At 33.3% G+C, this 21,030-nt stretch overlaps 1 protein-coding gene and 1 long non-coding RNA gene across 13 annotated transcripts; both read left to right on the top strand.

The window, feature by feature from the left end:
• The first annotated feature begins 5,114 nt into the window (after window positions 1-5,114).
• Window positions 5,115-8,475, top strand: LOC145136859 (uncharacterized). 12 transcript variants are annotated; one of them, XR_013720741.1, is made up of 9 exons: window positions 5,115-5,736; window positions 5,852-5,899; window positions 5,964-6,416; window positions 6,732-6,831; window positions 6,931-7,007; window positions 7,113-7,150; window positions 7,453-7,560; window positions 8,030-8,083; window positions 8,175-8,475. XR_013720741.1 is itself a non-coding variant. In XM_079070965.1 (6 exons), the coding sequence occupies exons 3-6, from the start codon at window positions 6,121-6,123 to the stop codon at window positions 7,554-7,556; spliced, it is 336 nt and encodes a 111-aa protein (XP_078927091.1). In that variant the 5' UTR covers window positions 5,115-5,736; window positions 5,852-5,899; window positions 5,964-6,120; the 3' UTR covers window positions 7,557-8,475. The 12 variants fall into 12 exon arrangements, 2 of the variants coding, with proteins under 2 accessions (XP_078927091.1, XP_078927092.1); XR_013720744.1 differs by having other exon boundaries at window positions 5,964-6,069; window positions 6,316-6,416; window positions 7,453-8,475; XR_013720740.1 differs by having other exon boundaries at window positions 5,964-6,069; window positions 6,299-6,416; window positions 7,453-8,475.
• A 279-nt stretch (window positions 8,476-8,754) lies between these two features.
• LOC145140744 (uncharacterized) lies at window positions 8,755-10,334 on the top strand. The gene is made up of 3 exons (XR_013722261.1): window positions 8,755-9,372; window positions 9,584-9,657; window positions 10,197-10,334. It is a non-coding gene; the product is annotated as an uncharacterized LOC145140744 (long non-coding RNA).
• Window positions 10,335-21,030: the final 10,696 nt, after the last annotated feature.

Below are 21,030 nucleotides of genomic sequence, written 5' to 3'. Positions count from 1 at the left end.
TTTGATAAGTGTCTTTCCAGCCCCAAAAAGATCTTTCCGGCTGAATGGGCCGGAAAGACTGTTTGTTTTACACAAAAAACTTCGTCTTTCCCGGTAAGATTGGGCTTTCCCACACAGCCACAAAAAGAAGTCTGAATGGAAAAGAAGGACGCATTGGACATTTGTGCCCTAACAAAAAAAAAATGCATACATCGTCGCTGCAATCTTCAATCGGTCATCATCGACTCTACCCACCTTCCATTGCATCCATCTTCCGTCGCCGGCCAACCTCCTCCCGCCAAGCAGACCACCGCCGCCCTACTGCTCTGCCCCACAGGTTTCGTTTTCTCCTTTTGTCGATCCATCAACAAGATTCTCATCTTTTTCTTTTTTTTTTCTCGATCCATCAGCAAGGATTTTCAATTAATCTTTCTTTTTTCTTGATTTCGAAATTATGAGTGAAATCAAAATCAAAACATGTTTTTGTGAACAAGTTTTTTTTTCCAGATTTCTTATTTTTTAGAATTTGTGCATTATACTTGTTTTTGTGGTTGAAATCAAAATTAGAACATGTTTTTGTGGTTATTAAAGCATACATTCATGTTGTGGTTATTAGAACATGTTGATTTTTGTTCAAATATGCTGATTTTTGTGAACAGGATGTTGTTTTTTGTGAACATATATGTTGTTTGTTGAACATACATGCTGAACTAATGAATATATATGCTGTTTTTTTTGTATATATATGTAAAATTTTGATTGTAAATGCTGTTTTTTATATATACATGCAGAATTTTAGTTATAAATGTGCTGTTTTTTTTAACATATATGCTGAAATTATGAACATATATGCTGTTTTTTTGTATATAAATGCAGAAATTTGGTTCTATATATGCTGTTTTTTGTACACACATGCTGAAGTTTGATTATACATGCTGTTTTTTGTTTATATATGCAGTTTTTTTTATATGCATGCTGAATTTTGGTTTTATATGCTATTTTTTGTATATAAATGTTGAATTTTGGTTATATATGTTTTTTTTGTATATGTATGCTGCCTTTTAGTTTTATATGTTGTTTTTTTTTGTATATACATGTTGATTTTTGGTTATATTTGTTGTTTTTTTTATTATAGACATGTCACAAAGGAAATCTAGAATCATTTGGGACCAAAGTTTAGACAAAACTTTTCTTGATGCTTGTATCCAAGAAGTAACCACAAATGGTTGTGAGGGTAGTGCCCTCAAACCAAATTCATGGAAAGTTGTAGCCGAAAAATTATTAAAGGAACACGGTTTAGTCGTTGACCAAAAACAGATGAGAAACCACTACGACTACTACAAAGGAAAGTATCAAGCTTGGGTGAAACTTAAAAGCAAAACCGGAAATATATATGATCCTTTAACAAATAAATTTAATTTGACTGACGAACAATGGGAGATGGAGACGAAGGTAATATATATTCGTCTAATTTTAAAACAAATAGTAGAAATATGATTATTTTCTTTTAATGGTTTGATAATTTCAAAATGTTAAACAGTTGAACAAGATTGTAGGAGCTTTGAAAACTGTGCCCCTCCTTTTCCCTGATCTGTGCACTCAATTATTTGAAGGTGCAACCTCTACCGGCTTTGATAGTTGGAGGCCATCTTCTACACTCCCCCGTCCTACTCCTGAATACACTGAGCATGACTTTGATGAGGTTCAATGCACCCAAACGGAAACTCCCGACTCAACCCAACATGTAGCTGCAAGTGAAGAATCCTCCGGACATTCGAAAAATAGGAGAGTGGGTGGAAACAAAAGAGCTGGTGGAAACAAGAGAAACGCAAGGGCACTAGAAGTTGAGGAGGAAATCATCAAGTTTGCAAGGACGCTTGTGGAACAAAACCAAAGAAGTGAACAAAATCAAAGAAGTGAAATGGATAAGGACATAGATGCATGCATGGAGAAATTGGCAAAAATGGGATGGGGAGAAGAAGATGAAAGACACAAGACCGCTCTTTTGTTATTTACTGAAAGTGCCGATATTAGGAAAGTTTGGTTACGACTTACGCCTACTACTTGTGAGTCGTGGGTGAGGAGTGTAGGAATGAAGTTTGGTTACCTTTGATGACTTTTTAGATGTTACATTTGATTACTTTTACTATCTCTTTGTTGCATGACTTTTGGATGTTAGGTTTTGGTGCATCACTTTTGTGTTATTAGATAAATATTTTTTTTTGTTATTTACTTTATATTTGACATATTATAAATATTTTGGTTGTTTATTTTATATTTGACATGTTATATGTAATTGTATTTTACAGGTCAAGTATGATTTCTAATGGTGAAGCTTTAGCTTTTCTTTTACTTGTCTTGTATTGGTTGAGGTTAAACCGGCCAAGGCTAAAAAAAATTCATAGAATAAGAGATAACGATTCGAGCGGGTATGCGTATACGCAAGATTTGATACACGGGGACCCTATCGAATGTTACGATATGATGCGTCTTACACAAGAGGCATTTGTATTATTATGCAATCATTTTACGCAAAGAAGTTGGTTGCAAGCTAGTAGAACGATAAGCATTGAAGAGAAGATGGCTATGTTTTTACATGTTATAGGACATAATGAACGTTTTCGAGCGGTTAAAGGAAGATTTCATCACTCCACACAAACAATTCATCAATGTTTTCATGAGGTCTTAAATGCAATGATGTGTTTTGCAAAAGAAATTATAGTACCAACAAATCCTAATCCAACAAGACATGCCTCAGAACGACAAAGACGGTTAAAAGCTATATTTTCCGGAGCAATAGGCGCACTAGATGGAACTCTTGTACATGCAGTTGTGCCCGTTGATCAACAAACGAGGTATAGGGGAAGAGGAAAAGGTGAATGTTATCAAAATGTATTAGGAATTTGTGATTTTGATATGATATTCACCTTTGTATGGGCTGGATGGGAAGACATAACACATGATTCAAGAGTTTTGAAAGAAGTTGCATTCAATCCGTCTTCCGGATTTCCATTCCCTCCACCAGGTTTCTAATATTTATATAAGTTTATCTATATTCTTTATATAAATTTTATTATCTATATTCTTTATATAATAAATGTCACTCACCTACAGATAAATATTATATTTGTGATGCCGCATATACCAACACTCGTGGGTTCATGGCTCCGTACCGTGGCACTAGGTATTGGTTAGCCGATTTTCGAGGACGTCGACCTTTAACTAAAGAAGAAAGGTTCAATCTTGCTCATGCACAACTTAGAAATGTTATTGAGCGTGCTTATGGTGTATTGAAGGCGAGATTCCCAATCTTAAAACAAATGGCTCCTTATCCTTTTCCGATACAAAGAGACATAGTCATTGCTTGTGTCGCGGTCCATAATTTTATAAGGAAATACAATATCCAAGATGAGTTATTTGAAAATTTTGAAGAGAACGTTATGGTTAATCTTGATGTTCACGGTGGAGGAATTGAAGGCGAAAACACACAATGCATAGAGTGGGGTTCAGAAGCCGTTGAATACATGACTACTTTGCGTGAGCAGATTGCTAATCAACTACTTTCATCCGGTTTACTTTAGAGATGTATGCAAATTAGTATGTTATTTTCAATTTCAGTATGTTTCTATTTGGATTTTGATTGATTTATGTTTAATTACTTTGTAAGACAATTTGTATTCGGATTTTTAAATGATTATTGTGTAATTTTGATTTTGTATGATAATTTATATGTTTTTATAATCATTCAGCAACTTCATCCATCACAGAATAGAACAGCAGGGTAATATGGTCATTTTTCATCATTCATCACAGTCAGTCATATGTACAATCAAACAGCATTGTTTCTTTCCCAGTCAGAAAACTTTCCCAGACAGCACTTTCCCATACAACACTTTTCCAGACATCAACTATCAAACGGCCCCTAACACGTTGGATAACCAGAGGTTAAAAAGAAATCGACTTGTAAAGGGACGCCTGAGAAACTAAAGAACCAAATAAAAAGTTTTTAACACAAAGATAATGCTATCTCTGTTGGATAAGTAGTAAAGTGGCTTCTTTATTCTCATATAAGTCATTATATACAACTTGACTACAGTTGGATAAAAAAGCAAATCGTTAGATTTGCCAGTTTTGGTTAAAGAACAAAAAAAAAAAAAAAAAGATTGGATGATTAAAGTTATAGATGAGGTACTAGATAAAAAAGAATTAAAGCAAAACCACATATACCCTATTTAACTTTAATTTAACAAGTAAATAAAGCCATTACACACCAACAAAAGATTACTCCAAGACTAGAATTAAAACCGCATTCCAGGGCTAGTTGAACAATAAAAGAAAATATTAGAACCAAATATCGGTTTTTGCACAATCACAACCATGAGACCGTGAGTCCGTGACTGCATGCTGGCATGCGTCGTACAAACACTAATATTGATTTCCAAGAAATTGGATCTTGAACAAAGCTGCCAAAGAGCTGAAGAAAAAAAACCATTCTTATTATATATATATATATATATATATATATATATATATATATATATATATATTAAATCCAAAGGAGCTTAGGAATAGTATCTTTTTAGGTTTTAGGTTTTTGCCATAAAAGTTTACTGAATTTGACACTTTTAGTCCTTAAAATCAAAATTTTTACATTTTTGCCTTTTAATTAAGTTTTTGTGCCTTAAGGTTTTTGCCACAAATCTTTAATGATTTTGACACTTTTAGTCCTTGCAGTCAAAGGTTTTACATTTTGGTGTTTTTGCCACAAATCTTTAATGAATTTGACACTTTTCGTCCTTGTAGTCAAAACTTTTACATTTTGACATAAAAAAACACAGAAAACTTCCTTTAAAATTTTGCCACCATATTTTTCCAACTTTGAAAACTTTAACATTATTGCCACAACATTTTTGGATTTTCTCCACCAATGTCCCTTCTTTTCGTTGTACACTTTTGACATCTAATTTTAGGGGTTGTCGACTTTCTCCCCTATTTATGGTGATTTACAATTTCAGCACATATTTTTTAAAGTTGGTCAATTTTTTCCATATTACCCCAAAAGGGGCGTAGCCGTGCGTTCTTTACCGGTATATATTAAAGATGACCATCTTTAGGAATAGTGTCGATTTGCCGGTCATTTTATCCCCACACGTGCAGGTAATCGATCCTTCGGGTTTCTTCCTTCCACCGTTCCTTATCCAAACCTTCTGTTGTTTTTCCTCTGCTTCCCGATCCTTCCACTCTTCCACACACAAATCGAACTCATAGGAGTTCTGAGTTGTCGATTCTTCTATTATACCACCGAAGAGTGCAGTCGATCGATCGCTGAGTTCGCTTCTATCGCTCCGCCACAACCGACGCCGCCGACTCCGGCTCCGCCACAGAACACTCCGATGAGTCTGCCTCCACCACTGGAGAGGTCGGCGAGCCCTAATTTCGTGCAGGTCTACTTCGACCCCGGCCACATCCACACTCATCTTATCGACGTTACCCCATCAACTTCCAGGGCCTCAGACCATTCTTCTTCACGCTTCCACTGCCTTTATTGTTACGCTACCCCGTTTTCCCTCTTTCAATTTCGATTCATTTTTCGTGTTTCATATACTTATGCCTCCTCGATCTCCCAATCAGTTGTTTACAGATTTCATTACACCCACCAAACCTCACAGCCGATGCCCTCCAAACAACCTGCTCTGTCGCCTTCTTGTGTAACCCAGTTCGAAACAGAGGAGATATTAAAGATGTATCTATTATAAGGTATAATAGATTATACAAGTAACCGACTTTGGCTGAAGGAACCCTACCATCACCAGCATGTGTGAAGTAACCGACTTTCAATTTCTCATAGTTGTGTGTTTATTATTATGTTCAGGTTTTGTTGGATTAATCGGGTATTGTTGGATAGGGAGCATGTGTGAAGGTAGGAATCGAGTTGGCTTAAGGGTCTTTTGAAGTAAACTGATGCTTTGTTTTTCTGTCCATAGGATTCTGTGAACAGAAACCACTATCTTGGAGAGTACAAAGGACAACTCAGATTCCAAGCGTCAAGGATTTTTTTTTGGTTTTAAAGAGTTCATCACTGCTATGCAGGTATGTCTTATTTCTTCTTTTCTTTTCTAACGTTGAGAACTAAAATCATGAATGGTGATCGTGGGAGGTGTCAATGGAACTGCAAGTATGAATTCTATCCTGGAACTTCCAATTATAACAATTATAGGTCGTCAAATTACATTACATCCCATCAAGTTAATTTCTTCTCTAAGTTTTATTCCGTCAATTAATTTATTGAATTTATAACTATCGAATCCTTTGTTGACAGAATACTATGTCATTCAGAGTAAAGAAAGGCAGACATGGCATTCTTATAAAATTTTGCTGTCACCGGCTTCTGATTGGTGTCCTGCTTCTTTGCACACCAATCTTATTTTCTTAATTTGGTAATTTTATTCTCTTATCTCCTTTTCATTTGTTAATTTTTGCTAATATTTATGTTTTATTATATGAAATAGCTATCTTGATCTAATGAAATATTTATTTTCCAGTTGTAATTTCCATTGTTTGTAGTTGTTGGTCATTTAGTAATATTCAGTCGGTTAATTCGGTCTAGAAAAAAAACAAACCTTATATGTAGTGCGTTTTATCGTAAGTAACAGTTTAGCTACTTTACCTAATGAGAGAAAAAAGGAAACAACCCCTGCGAAATATAAATCCTATCTCAATTAATGACCCAAAATTCCATTTTTACCCCTCAGGCTTGTAAGTTGAAAATAGGGGATGCGAAAGGACCATTGTTGGACACAAAATTTGCTTTGTGTGATCGTGCAAACAATCTAAGAGTTTGGTTTCGCCAAGGTCAGATTAGTCATTTCATAAACTACATTTATAAAAACCAATTTCACTTAATAGAATGATCTTTAATTGTTGGCAAAACAAATAATTCTGTTCATATAGGCACATATGGCACTTAGTGAGATAGATGTTGCAATGAATTGTTTCAAGAAAGCAAAGAGACTTGGAACCAAATGATGGTTATACAATAAACAATTAAACGCCACTTTTTTTTTTATATATTTCCATTCTTTAATCAAAATCAAATCTTTATAACATTTATATGATTAAACATGTATATCCAGGTGGAATAAGAAGGGAACTCAATGCTGCACTAAAGAAGGTTTGTTTGCTTTATATGCAATTTTGATTATGAATATTTAATTATTTATTAATTTTATTGCCAATAAACATACGTAGGAGGCTGATAGTTGGGATCATTTTGTATTTTACTTTAGAGTACATTTCCTTTGAAAATAGAACATATATTCATGTGAAATTTTGCAATCTTCATATTTATTTTCAATGACAATTTCCAAAGTTGATACATGGGTAATTGATGTTAATGTAATAGTATTTCATATTCATAACTTGGACTACTATATTTTTTTGCATTTGGTATATTCCAACGGGGGTTCTTTAAAGTCATAAGGATTAAAGTGTATTGCACATGGATGAGGGGAACACATACCAATAATTTACCTCTGAGATTTGAAGCCTTTCATAATCAATATCATGAAGTAATTTAGCCAGGTTTGACCTTTTCTTGCATTTGGTATATTCTGGCAGAACTTACAAAAAGATGTGTCAAGTTTATAAGATTGTCAATTCAATTGTAACATGAGCACTTAAACATAAACTTTCCTCAAATAAATAATATGATAATCTTCAATTCCTTTTTTTTACTAATTAGTTAAATATACAACTTCTCTTTCCCAAAAAATTAATTTATTCCCGACATTTTTTTTGGTATGAGTTTTATTTTATCAAAAGTGTTTGTTGTTGTTTGTAAAGTTCCTGTTGCAAAATCTCCTCAATAGCAGAGGAACATGTATATATATATATATATATATATATATATATATATTGTTTTTTTACCATTCCAGTATTCTAGCTTAGTCCAAAGTAGTTGGAATTCAAGATTTTATTGTATGATATGTTTGGTTACCAAAATCTATTCAAACTTGGGAACCAAACATGTCACTTTTCCAATTCAATGCAGAAATAGACATGCAATAGATGGTTGCCCAAATGTATAGAATTCAATTGCTAAAAGGTATAGATCTTAATTGTCAGTTGTTTGAAACTTGAGAAATTTCTATCCTGCTTTTGCTCCTCATGATTTTTTCTTGTGTAATATGCGACAGGTACCAGATGGTTATTCCCATGTATGGCACCCATAAATTTGTGATGTCAAACACCTGGTGGCTGGATCACTTTAATACATTGTGGAGCATATATCTATAATTCATTTCCATTCACTTTGTGAGATTTAACTACAAATCGTGAATATAGTTACCGCCTTCAATTAGATTACAATTTTTTTCCTTGATGTTTGGTAAATTCATGAATCATGTGTTTAGGGTATCGATCTGTTTTGTTATCATTAACAGTTTTGAGACTAAACTACCCCTATGTTATTTTGTTCATATTTCAATTTTGCTGAAACACCTGTCGCATCCGATGCGGGGGTTCCCCACCTAGTTACACATTAATTATGTCTGTAAATATGTTTTGCCACACGTACGTGGGTACACGGATGCATGATTGATTCCGGGAAACACACACACACACACACACACATATATATATATATATATATATATATATATATATATATATATATATATATATATATAAGCATTTAGTCTCAAATGCTGAATTTTAAGAGGTACAAGTCTTACTACATTATGTACATTTATTTTATGCATAAAAAATCTTATCCCGTCAACAAAAACTAAATCTTATCTGTAAAATGAAAATGTCAAAAAATTATCTTCAAATTCGCCAATTGAATCGCTCAAAGAACGGTTAAATCGGTCTAACATAAGACTCCCTTAAGAACTCCAGTACCCGATCCCCGCACCTTACTCTGAATCTCGCCTCATTCTCCACCGAAATAACATAAAGTTGGTCTTCCGTACTCTCCCATGGTGTCTTATTCAAAATTTTTTCATGGAAAACCCTAACCACAAAATCTGATAGCCTCTGCCAACCACCATTCTTGCCTTGCTGCTAAACAGACTACCTTCCATCGTCTGATAAACCCACCACCACCACTCACCGTTTCTTTCTCTGTCTATGCCTCTATGGTCACCATAGAATCGATGAAAGTCACATAAAAGGTTCTGTTGATTTATTTTCCGATCACATCGAGATGGCGAAGATTTCGATTACAAGAAACCAACAGAAATCGTGAAGTGATGTTATATCGATTACACCAATCGACGATTCCTACTTCACTTTCTCCTTCTCTTACCTTGGAAGCTCGGTCACTGTCGTCAGGTTCAAAAAATACGGTTCAAAGAAATTCCAACCTATAATCTCTCTCCCAATCGGTATCAGGTTAGAGATGCTATTACTCTACTACATCTTTCTTAGTATTCTAAGAACGCATTATCGTTGCTACCGTTCCCCCTCCCCTGGTAGATCTTGACTGCTTTGCATTTTTGGTCTTCAGGTTAATCGACTATTGTTTAAATTGGGTTCAAACTAACAAGATATTTTTCATGTTTATTTGCTCTCTCTCTCTCTCTCTCTCTCTCTCTCTCTATAGATTTAGCCAAAATTCTCAAAATTACGTCTCAGCTTTGAAGAAGAAAAGGCACCATTGATTTATTCTTCTTTTATGTAAGTTTTCCATCCCTGTAACTAACTTCAAATATTTTTAACCCTAACATTGGTTTCCATCGTTTTTAGTTACTTATATAGATGTGGGTCATCACAATTTGATGAAAAGAATTTTTGATTCAATAGTAGGTGTTCTTTGTATATTATAAATTGCACATTAATGGGGTTTAATTATTTTTCTTTAGTGTTTATTGATTACTATTATTTAAGATATTGGAAAATCTTCTGAGTACATGAACAAATTTGAGGTTGGTTTTGGTTTTGATCTTTATTTTTAATAATACATGTTTGGATGTTTTGATGATCGATATTTTATTTGATCTATTTGCAGGGCTTATTTGTTGATTACTTGATTTGTTGTGTTAAGAATTTTTTATGTTATTTAGTTTCTTCTCCTCTCTATTATATTTTCAAGTAAAATTTTATCTTTATTTACCATATTAAAATGGTCTTCTGTAACTTGTGAAGATGATAATAATAGTTTGAAATTTATGAAAATTTTATATTTTTCATATTTGGGTTTTTTTGTCTCGAACCAGTAAAAAAGGTAATGGTGGAAGAATTGGGGTTGTTGATGGGACTGAAGATGGTGATGTGGAAGGAGTTGCTTCTGAGTTACAGTCCCACCAGATTACCCTGATCATGTATGTCTAATGTGTGACTATTGTGTGTGTCATATGTTTCAGTTATGACTATGTTTGAACATTGGAGACAGGTGACAGAATGGCGTATCCATAGCAAGAAATTCCTGCATAGATCAAGTGTTGGGCCTTAGACTGGAACATGTTACAAGGCTTCTTCAATGTGGGTTATGTTGCCTTTTGAATGTAGCATGCCATATCGTGTTGTGCTTGATTGGATTCAATTTTCGACACATGTACTATACCCTTAGATGTCATTTCAATTTAAGTTTAGATTTGAAATTTAAGTTTTAGGTTTCAAATATATTAAACTAACGTGAATTTGATTTTATTGGATCCAGATTATTATTTTGTTTTGAATTTATAAAGTTTGATGTGTGTGGTATGTTTGTTTGTGTATGCGATATGTGTTGTGTGTGTGCTATGTGTGATGTGTAATGTGTGTGTATTAGTATTTGGATTAACATGGAATATTCCATTTGTTTCGTATTTACGTTTATTATAATTGATTTTCGTTAGGCAAGAGTTGGCACTTTATAGGTCTGACACTTATTTTCATCAGTCGGCTATAGATTTCAAGGTGACAATTCCATCATGAATTCATTCATATTTGGTTGGATATTGAGTAATCAGGCCTGCTTGATTCAATATGCGGAATGAAGAACATGATAAAAAAGAGAACAAAAAGAAACAAAGGAGGGGTATTTTAGTCCAATTAAGAAACATGTACTCTCTATTATTACCGTTTTTGCATTAAGCAAATGTCACATTGGATTGTTACTTATATGATATCCATCTCTTATATCATGTACGTAAAAAAAATATCAAAGTTTAGCACTTTTGGGATATAGATATCAGGTAAGTAAAAAAAATATTAAAGTTTAGGACTTACGAAAGAAAGTGATACTTTTGTTAGCAGAAGTGCGTGTAAGAAACCAAAGACGAAAAATAATCTTCTCATTTTTTATAAAGAAAAACAAAACTAAAAAAACAAAATTACTATTGTCATGTCTAATAACCTCATTATATAAATTTGTTTTGAATGCAGGAAGTAGATCGGTGAATAAAGATACGAAGGTAAGTTATGTTCTTGGCCTTTCTACAAGAATTTAACTATTTAAGGCTTCTAATTTGGTTACCTTATCTAATGTTTAATTTTTATATTGCTCATTTTTTTTTTAATATTTTATCAATCATGGATACAAATATGCAAATACTTTTTGGATTTTCTCATGGTAGTTCAATTTAAAAAAAATGTTGTTATATTGATAGAAAATAGAAGAATAGAAGTAGGTTGCTATTTTCTCTATAAATAGTATTAATTTAGGAAAAAATAGTTAAAGGAAAAGTAGTTGTTTTATGTATTAATAAGCCCCTTGTACAAAAACTTTATATAATTTATGTTTGTTGTTGTGTATATCTATATATTGGTCTTCTTTATTGTTTAAAATTTATTTTGTAAATTGTTGTTGCTTATGTCTATATAATTTATGTTTATTAATATTTGTAGTTGTAATTTTGTTCTAATATAAATCTAAGAAGATAAATATTTAATATGTTTGGCATGTTTGAAAACTTTGGTAAATAACATCACATTTCCAATATGTATCAAATAGTTTTATAATTCAATTTTCTATTACTTAAAATAATGACGAAAATAAATAACAACACATTTCCAACATGTATTAAAAAGTTTTAATAATTCAATTTTTTACAAGTATGATAAAAGCCTCTTATGAGATTATAATGTTTTATTTGGTCATTTAGTTGAATATTTTCAATAATTTGAATAATAGGAGTTTTTGTTAATTACAAAACCATGTTATTTTACATATAAAAATTTGATCTAAACGATAGTAATATGTTATAATTTTGGATTAGTGGATAAGATGACCCGGTATTATATGATTCTTGAAAGAGAATATGATACTTAGCGATGTAAATAGATCTGGAACCGGCCGAAATCAGACGGAACGAAAAGAACCGAAAACCGATTAAGGAATAAATGGGGAACCGAAAAGTGGACTGAATACCACTAACTAGCTCCGGTTCGGTTTGGTTCAGTTCTATTATGAAGTGTGCTTTCTAAGAAGGTGTTCGGTACCGGAACCAGATCGAACAAGATCAAAACCAAAAATTAAAAATGACAAATTGGGATAACCGGGAACCTGACTGAATACCACTAATCGGTTCCAACCGGTTCCGATTCGGTTTTTAACTTAAAAATTTCATATCTAATGATACTTATACTTCTGTGTCATCACACATTGCCCGAGTACTATCATATTGTGTAAATAACTATTCACCAAACACTTATCCAAACTTTAATCGCCGAAACGAATATTCTTCGAAATAGAAATAAGAGTCGTCCGAAAATTATTTGCCGAAAACAAAATGTAATCTTTCTATCCTATGAAATTAATAGATCTGAATCAGACTATATTATTTCGTGGACAATATTATCCACAAGAAATGAGAGTGTCGATAAGATTAATGATTATTTGATCGACCGATTTCCATGCAGAAGAGAAAATTTACTATAGTTGTAATGAAGCCATAAACGATATAAATAACTTCTATCTGTGGAATTCTTGAACACCTTAGTGGTTTACCTCCTCATTACCTACGACTAAACGTTCGATGCTGATAATATTGTTACGAAATCTGGACCCATCAAATGAATTGTGTAACGACACCCGAGTGATATGTAAAATTTTTCAGTTAAATGTCATTGATGTCGAAATAGCTGTTGGTAAACATGTTGCAAAGAGGGTACTTTTGCCAATGATTCATCTATATCTGTCTGAAGATGAAATGTTCTCATTCAAGCTAAAGAGAACAAATTCCAATTCGAATATGTTTCACGATGAAAATCAATAAACCTCAAGGCCAAACAAATCCAAATGTAGATGTATATCTTTGAGAATAGATTTCTCGCATGACCAACTTTATGTGGCATTGTCCAAAGTGATATCACATGCCAATACAAAAATATTACTGAAGTCCGATGAACAATTCAAAGGCATTGAAGTCTAAACATTAAATGTTGTGCATAAAAAATGTTTGACGATTAATAATGTACAATCAATCATGTGTTGCACACATTTGTAAACAATCCTAACTCTTCATTTTTATTCTAACTGATTTCGTATTTGCTAGTATACAACCCTTTCTAACTTGGTTTCTTAAATAATGGATTTATTAATTTTTTTAGCGAATTTATAAAAAAAAGCTGCGATTTTTAAGAATATAAAGTCAAAAAAAGATTTGTGATATCTAAGTATTTTTATATACAATTTTATGATTTTTAGGGTTTTTTTTTCCATATAACCATTCTCTCTCTCTTTCTCTCTCTCTCTCTCTCTCTATATATATATATATATATATATATATATATATATATATATATATACACACACACACACACTAGGCGAATGCCCGCGCATTGCGCAAAATATAATTATAAATTTAAAATATATGTTGTTTAAATATAAAAATGTCATAGTTAACTTTGATATAATAATTCTTATACTAATTTAGTATAAAATATTAATTATTTTGAATTATATGATCATATTAAATCTATTAAAACTATATAGGCTAAATCGTCTCAGTGGACTCTATCAGCATGTTACTCGTAAATTAATGTTATTTTAAAAACTACATTTGATTACAATTTAGTTCTTACATTTAACACTATAATTTATAACTTATAACTATTTACAAAATAGTCATTGGAGTTTCTTTAAGTTTAATTGAAAATTTCATTTAAGTTAGTACTTTAACAATGTATTTAAATTAATAATTTAAGTAATTTATAAAAATTATTCAAAAGGTGTGACTTTAAACTGAAAATTTAAGAAATAACATATCAAAACTAAGTATAAGTAAAATATGTTAATTTAATATTCAAGTTTAGTTAATTTTAGGATTACAATTAGCGTTTTACACCTATTTAACATTATTAACCAATGTATATTCATTATTAGAAAGAAATTGAAAAGTAATGAGAGTTTCAAATACATGCGGTAAAAAGAAAAATATATCTTTCAGATTTACATGGAAAATTTAAAATATTCACGTCTTTTACTTAGTTACTTTTTTGAAGCGATACAAAACAAACGATAATATTTAACATATCTAATTAAATATTATCTACATCACGGTATATATAAAAAATTAGTATATAACAAACTTACAAATTAAAAACTATAACATAATAATATATCTCGAAAAGTAGTCATAAGACCTCAAACCAACACAAAAGCCTTTAAGCTTGTTTTGTTTATGAAGTTTGTATGTGATTTGTATGCATGTCTACCCAAAAGATTGATCCTTTTATAGTAAACGTTTCATTAAGTTCTTATTAATCATAATATAACTTATAAAACCTTTGAGTGTTAAATCATTATTAAGAAGACTTTTGAGTTGTATTAGTTAAAAGATGGGGGTTTCAAATGAATGTGGTTTAAGCAAAAATAATTCTATATAGTCTTGGGAGTTTCAAATGCATGAGGTTCAAGGAAAAATGCTAGCTTTATAAGATATATATATATATATATATATATATATATATATATATATATATATATATATATATAGAGAGAGAGAGAGAGAGAGAGAGAGAGAGAACCCATTATTAATTAAGAAACCAAGGAACCAATCCAAAACGTCGAAATTTAAAGCGATCAACGCCAAAAAGGAAGGGTTGTATACTTTTACAATAGACGCACATGTACCAGATTATAACAAAACTCACTTCCTTTTTTCGTTTATAATTTTTTTAGATCATTTTTAAAAAAACCAGATATACCGTTGTTCATGATTTTTCGTTCTCTTTTCATAGAGATCAATGATGATATATAAAAAACGAATTTTTTTTGAAAAAAACTCACTTCATTTTTCTTTGTTGAAAAGTTAAGGACTATTTTTTTTATAGAAAAAACAATAATAAATATATCAAAATTCATATTTTTTTTACTTTTTAAACATAGATTCATATTCATGTTTAAAAAAAAACGTTATTTCAGTTCAAATTTACATTGTGAACCTATTCAGATTCACATTGTGAACCTGTTCAGATTCACATTGTGAACATTCTCAGATTCACAGTGTGCATAATAGTAAATCAGATTCACATTGTGAATCTGAACTGATCGAGTTTTTTCACATTGTGAATGTTAAAAATTGAAATATTTACAATTTAGATTCACAGTGTAAATCTACACTGATCGAGGTTTTTTTTAGTCGGTGTTGATGTTTATTAATAAAGTACAAAAAATTATTTTTTTTGGAATAATTAGTTTTGTTTTTTGATAAAAATAAACTTAAATATTGAAAAAACTAACAAAATGAAGTGACTTTTTTTTCGAAAAAAAAAGTTCGTTTTTTATATCAACATGGATCTCTATGGAAAGAGGGCGAAAAATCGAAAAAACCGATATATTTGGTTTTTTTTTGATAAAAAATGTGGCCTAAAAAAATTTTAAACGAAAAAAAGATGTGAGTTTTTTGTTAAGGATGTGGATTTTTTGGTATGATCCGGTGTGTATGCGTCCAAATGTACAAGTGTACATCTATTTCCTTGGCCATTGATCATTATGATTTCTGACGCTCACGATTGGTTCATTAGTTCATTGTTAATTGTGGTTCTTTATTTAACCTCACCCTATATATATATATATATATATATATATATATATATATATATATATATATATATATATATATATATATAAGACACATTGTCATTATATGAAATTGACTAAGGCCGGAGGGTATGGTATGTGGGGAGGGTGCGGGAAGATTCCCGCATGCGGGAACACCGAACCGTCGGTGCGGGAAACGAAGCGCGGGAAGGAGGGTTGGGGGTGAGGATTCTGCGTTCTCACTCATTTGATCCGTCCGTTATTTTTTTTATTCAAACGGCTATATAGCCGTTAATATATATATATATATATATATATATATATATATATATATATATATATATATATATATATATTTTCTCCTTTGATTAAACTATAAATACCACAACATCCAACCATTTTTTTAACCCATACCTTATAATTTTCTCCAAAAAATATTAATCAAAATGTCACCATCTTCATCATCCGATTCGACGGCTCTAGAGGAGGCTAAGCTTATCGGTTCCGTCATGGCGAAAACGGTTGCATACTGTCAAAACCGACTAGGCGAAACATCACGTGCACGATCTAAACCAAGAAAGTCGCGGTTGCGTAGAAATCGCGAAGCCGGACACAATCGTCTTATAGAAGATTACTTTGCAGATGACGCCATCTACGCTGTAAAATTTCGACGTCGGTTCCGGATGAGGATGGAACTATTCTTACGTATTGTTGGTGATTTGGAAGGCGGCTTTCCATATTTCCAATGTAAAATGGATGCGAGGCGGATAAAAAGGTTTCTCTCCCATTCAAAAATGCATGGCTGCAATTCGTCAGTTAGCATAAGGCATGGGCGCAGACAGATGGGACGAGTATTTTAGGATGTCAGAGCGTACCGTACGGGAGTGCGTATACAAGTTCTGCTAAGCGATCTGTTTGGTTTATGGACAACGATATTTGCGCAAACCAACTATGAAAGATATCCACCAATTGTACACGGTGCATGAAGGCAAGCATGAATTCCCTGGAATGCTTGGTAGTATCGATTGCATGCATTGGAGTTGGTCATTATGCCCCAACGCATGGCGTGGTGAGTACATGAGAGGCGACCACAAAGAGCCGACAATCGTTCTAGAGGCTATCGCATCAGATGATATTTGGATATGACATGCATTATTTGGTCCAACTGGTGCAAACAATGACATCAATGTGCTAGACCAGTCGCCGGTATTCAACGATATCTACCTTGGAAAGTCGCACGATGTACATTTTCAAGCAAATGGGGTAGCATATAAGCGTTGATACTATCTTACTGACGATATATATCCTCCCTTGTCAGTTTTTGTGAAATCGTTTACATGTCCTAACGACCTGAAAAGGAAAAAGTTTAAAGAGGCGCAAAAGTCAGCTAGGAAGGATGTGGAGCGAACATTTGGTGTACTTAAGAGACGTTGGCAAGTACTGGCAGCCATTGCAAGGTCATATGAAGTGAAAATGTTACAGCACGTAATGTATGCATGTATCATATTGCATAATATGATTCTTGAAGACAAAGGAAGAGCAATATGTCGGTACAACGAAAATGAAGTTTTTCTAAATGTCGAAGGAGTAGCCGTTGGTACACAAGAGTATAGGGAAAATAGAAGATAAGTACACAATCGCGACATTCATCACGCCCTTCGTGCTGATTTGGTGGAGCACGTTTATAGGACTCATATTCAGTCGCCGATAGAGGTTTTTCACGATGATTTGTTTGACGAATCAGCCGAGGATTCTGATTTGTTCGTCGAGAGCGAAGATTCCGATGACGAGAGTGAAATTCGGGAGAATGATGAAGCCGATGAGGTTGATGACAAGGACGATGATTCCGAGTGACGTATTTTGGTTTTTTTCAAATTAGTATATTAATTATGTTTTCTATGTTGTGGTTTGTTTGATTTTTTGTTTGCGTTTTTTTTTAATTTTCTACTTATTTAAATATTAGGTTTCATGTAATTTTTATTTTAATTAATGAAATGATTTTCATTTTTAATTAAATTTTTATGTTTATTATTAATTTAAAAATTATAAATCATAAAAAAGAATTAATTTTATTTAAAAAAATAAAAAAACAAAATAGTGAGGGAAGCTTCCTACCCATTCCTTGGGTTTAGGTGAGGGAAAGGAAAGTGAGGGAAAGGGTGATGTGGCCCACAAAAAGTGAGGGAAGTTTCCCTTCCACTCCCTCCAGTCTAAGAAAATATGCTGCTTGGTTATATGAATACGTTCAACCTCACATACATATTTTCATTATCACTAATTATATCATATATAAGAGTATTATCTTTTTTTTATGATTCTCATTCTATCAGAATGTTGTCAGAATGATAATCGTATTCTGTAGGAATAAAAATGTGTGAAAAACGATATGCGATAACAAAAATGAATAAGAATTAATGATAATGCATGATAATGACATTTTTTTTGTGAGATTGAACATATTCATATTACCAAACAACTTATTCTCTTAGTTATTCTTATAGAATAACACTGTCCACATACGTCTGCACAATAGTTGTCATCCATATTTTAACCCAGCCCTCTATATATATATATATATATATATATATAAGGTTGAATTCTGAATTTATCTAATCCCGGGTACAGCTCCAGTGGCAAGATCTCCTTATCTCCTAGCACCATCGGAAATGCAAGAACTATCCAGTCAACTCCAAGAACTAATTGACAAAGGCTTTATCTGGCCAAGTTTCTCACCTCGGGGAGCTTTGGTATTATTTGTCAAAAGTAAGGATGGATCGTTCAGGATGTACATCGACTATCGAGAGTTGAATAAACTCACCATCAAAAACCGATATCCACTCCCGAAGATCGATGACCTGTTCCAGCTGCAAGGATCCTGCTACTACTCAATGATCGATCTAAGATCCGATTATCATCAACTTAGAGTTCAAGAACTAGACATTTCAAAGATGGCATTTAGGACTCGGTACGAACACGAGTTGGTTATGCCCTTCGGGTTGACCAATGCACCAAAAATATTCATGGACCTTATGAATCAAGTATGAAAACCCTATTTGGACAAGTCTGTGATCGTCTTTATCTACAACATTATAATATGATCACGAACCAAGGAATAACACGACCATCATTTGTGTTTGATTCTGGAACTACTATGGAAGGAGGAACTTTATGCAAAGTTCTCAGAAGGCGATTTCTGGATCAACGAAGTGAATTTCCTTAGTCATGTGGTCAACAGCAAAGGGACTCATGTTGATCCTTCGAGGATTAAAGCAAATAAGGATTGGAAAGCACTAACGACACCAACCGAAGTACGCTAATTTCTAGGGATTGCGGGCTATTACCAGAGCTTCATTAAGAATTTCTCTAAAATAGCCAACCTCCCACCGCTCTAACCCTGAAAGACTTGAAATCCGATCAGGGAGACAGTCAAGAGTCTGCCTTCCAAAGGTTGAATCAATCATTACGAAGTGCACCAATTCTATTTCTCTTAGAAGGAATATAAGACTTTGTAATATTCTGCAACGCCTCTCGCCAAGGATTAGGATGTGTACTGATGCAAAGGTATAAAGTTATTGCATACGCATCCAGACAACTTAAGCCCAATGAGACAAACTATACTATCCATGACATGGAATTGGGAGCTGTAGTGTTTGCCTTAAAGATTTGGAGGCACTACCTATACAGAACGAAGTTTGTCATGTTCACCGACCACAAAAGTCTTCAACACATCTTTGATCAGAAAGAGCTCAACATGAGACAACGAAGGTAGGTAGAACTGTTAAATGATTACGAATATGAAATTTGTTATTATCCTGGTAAAGCGAATGTCGTAGCAGACGCTTTGAGCAGTAATGAATGAGCAAAACCACTTCGTGTAAAGGCTCTAACCCTAACAATCCACTTTAATCTCACCACCCAAATTCGAGACGCCCAGATGGAAGCCCTCAAACCCAAAAATATCATGGAAGAAAGCCTGCGATGAATAGACAAGCTGTTCGACGTCATGGAAGACGAAACAAAATATTTCATGAACCAAATTTGGACCCTGAGATTTGGTAAAGTCAGGAACCTAGTGTTAAACGAAGCTCAAAAGTCGAAATATTCGATACGTCCTGGATCAGATAAGATGTACCTCGATCTTAAAAAGCTTTATTGGTGGCCCAACATGAAGGCAGAGATTGCCATGTATGTCGGTAAATGCTTGACTTGCGCCAAGGTCAAAGCAGAGTATCAGAAACCATCCAGATTACTACAACAACCATCGATTCCAGAATGTAAATGGGAATAGATAGCCATAGACTTCATAATGAATTTACCGAAGACTTCAAGCGGTTATGACACCATTTAAGTTGTGGTTGACTGTTTGACTAAGTCTGCCCATATCCTAGCCATTAAAGAAACCGACAAGATGGAGAAACTCACCAGGACCTACATCAAGGAAATAGTTAGGCTGCACGGAGTGCCAATATCTATTATCTCGGACCGAGATAGAAAATACACTTCTAGTTTTTAGCAAACGTTGTAGAGATCTCTAGGTACTAGGGAGGCAAAGAAAACCGATCCCGTCGGGGAAAACCGAAAACTAACATTTTAGGGTCGGGGCTGGGGCCTGGTATTCGGGGTCGGGGGTGGTTTTGGTATGATTTTTAAAAAATTAGCGGGTTTGGGTACGGTGGTGGTTTTGATGATCCCCGCCCCGATTACCCGTAACCAAATCCGAAACCAATACCCGAGACCCAAAACCGTTTACAATACATATTATATAGAATTATTATTATTTATTAATATATATAATTATATATTTGATAAACTTTCCAAAATTCTATTCCCATTTCCAAGTTTCCCTCTTCCAATCTGCTTCATTTGATCAAGTGACTCTTCAGTCTTTACCCTTCCAACTCTTCGGTCTTCACCCTTCCATCTCTTCATTTTCTGATATCTATATTGGGAATTCAAAATTCATTCATGCAACCATCTCCTACTCCTAGTCGACGCTCCCGCTCCAGAGTTGATCTCAGCTGGTCTCATCCTCTGAACTCTGAATCCATAATCGTCCCTCCCCACTCCCCATTGAATAAGGTTAG

This window comes from Lactuca virosa, chromosome 9, assembly GCF_052849685.1.
Source record: "Lactuca virosa cultivar CGN04683 chromosome 9, Lactuca_virosa_CGN04683_v6, whole genome shotgun sequence".
Lineage (NCBI taxonomy): Eukaryota > Viridiplantae > Streptophyta > Magnoliopsida > Asterales > Asteraceae > Lactuca > Lactuca virosa.
The sequence above is the reverse complement of the archived record's forward strand: the minus strand, read 5'-3'. Positions and strand labels throughout refer to the sequence as shown.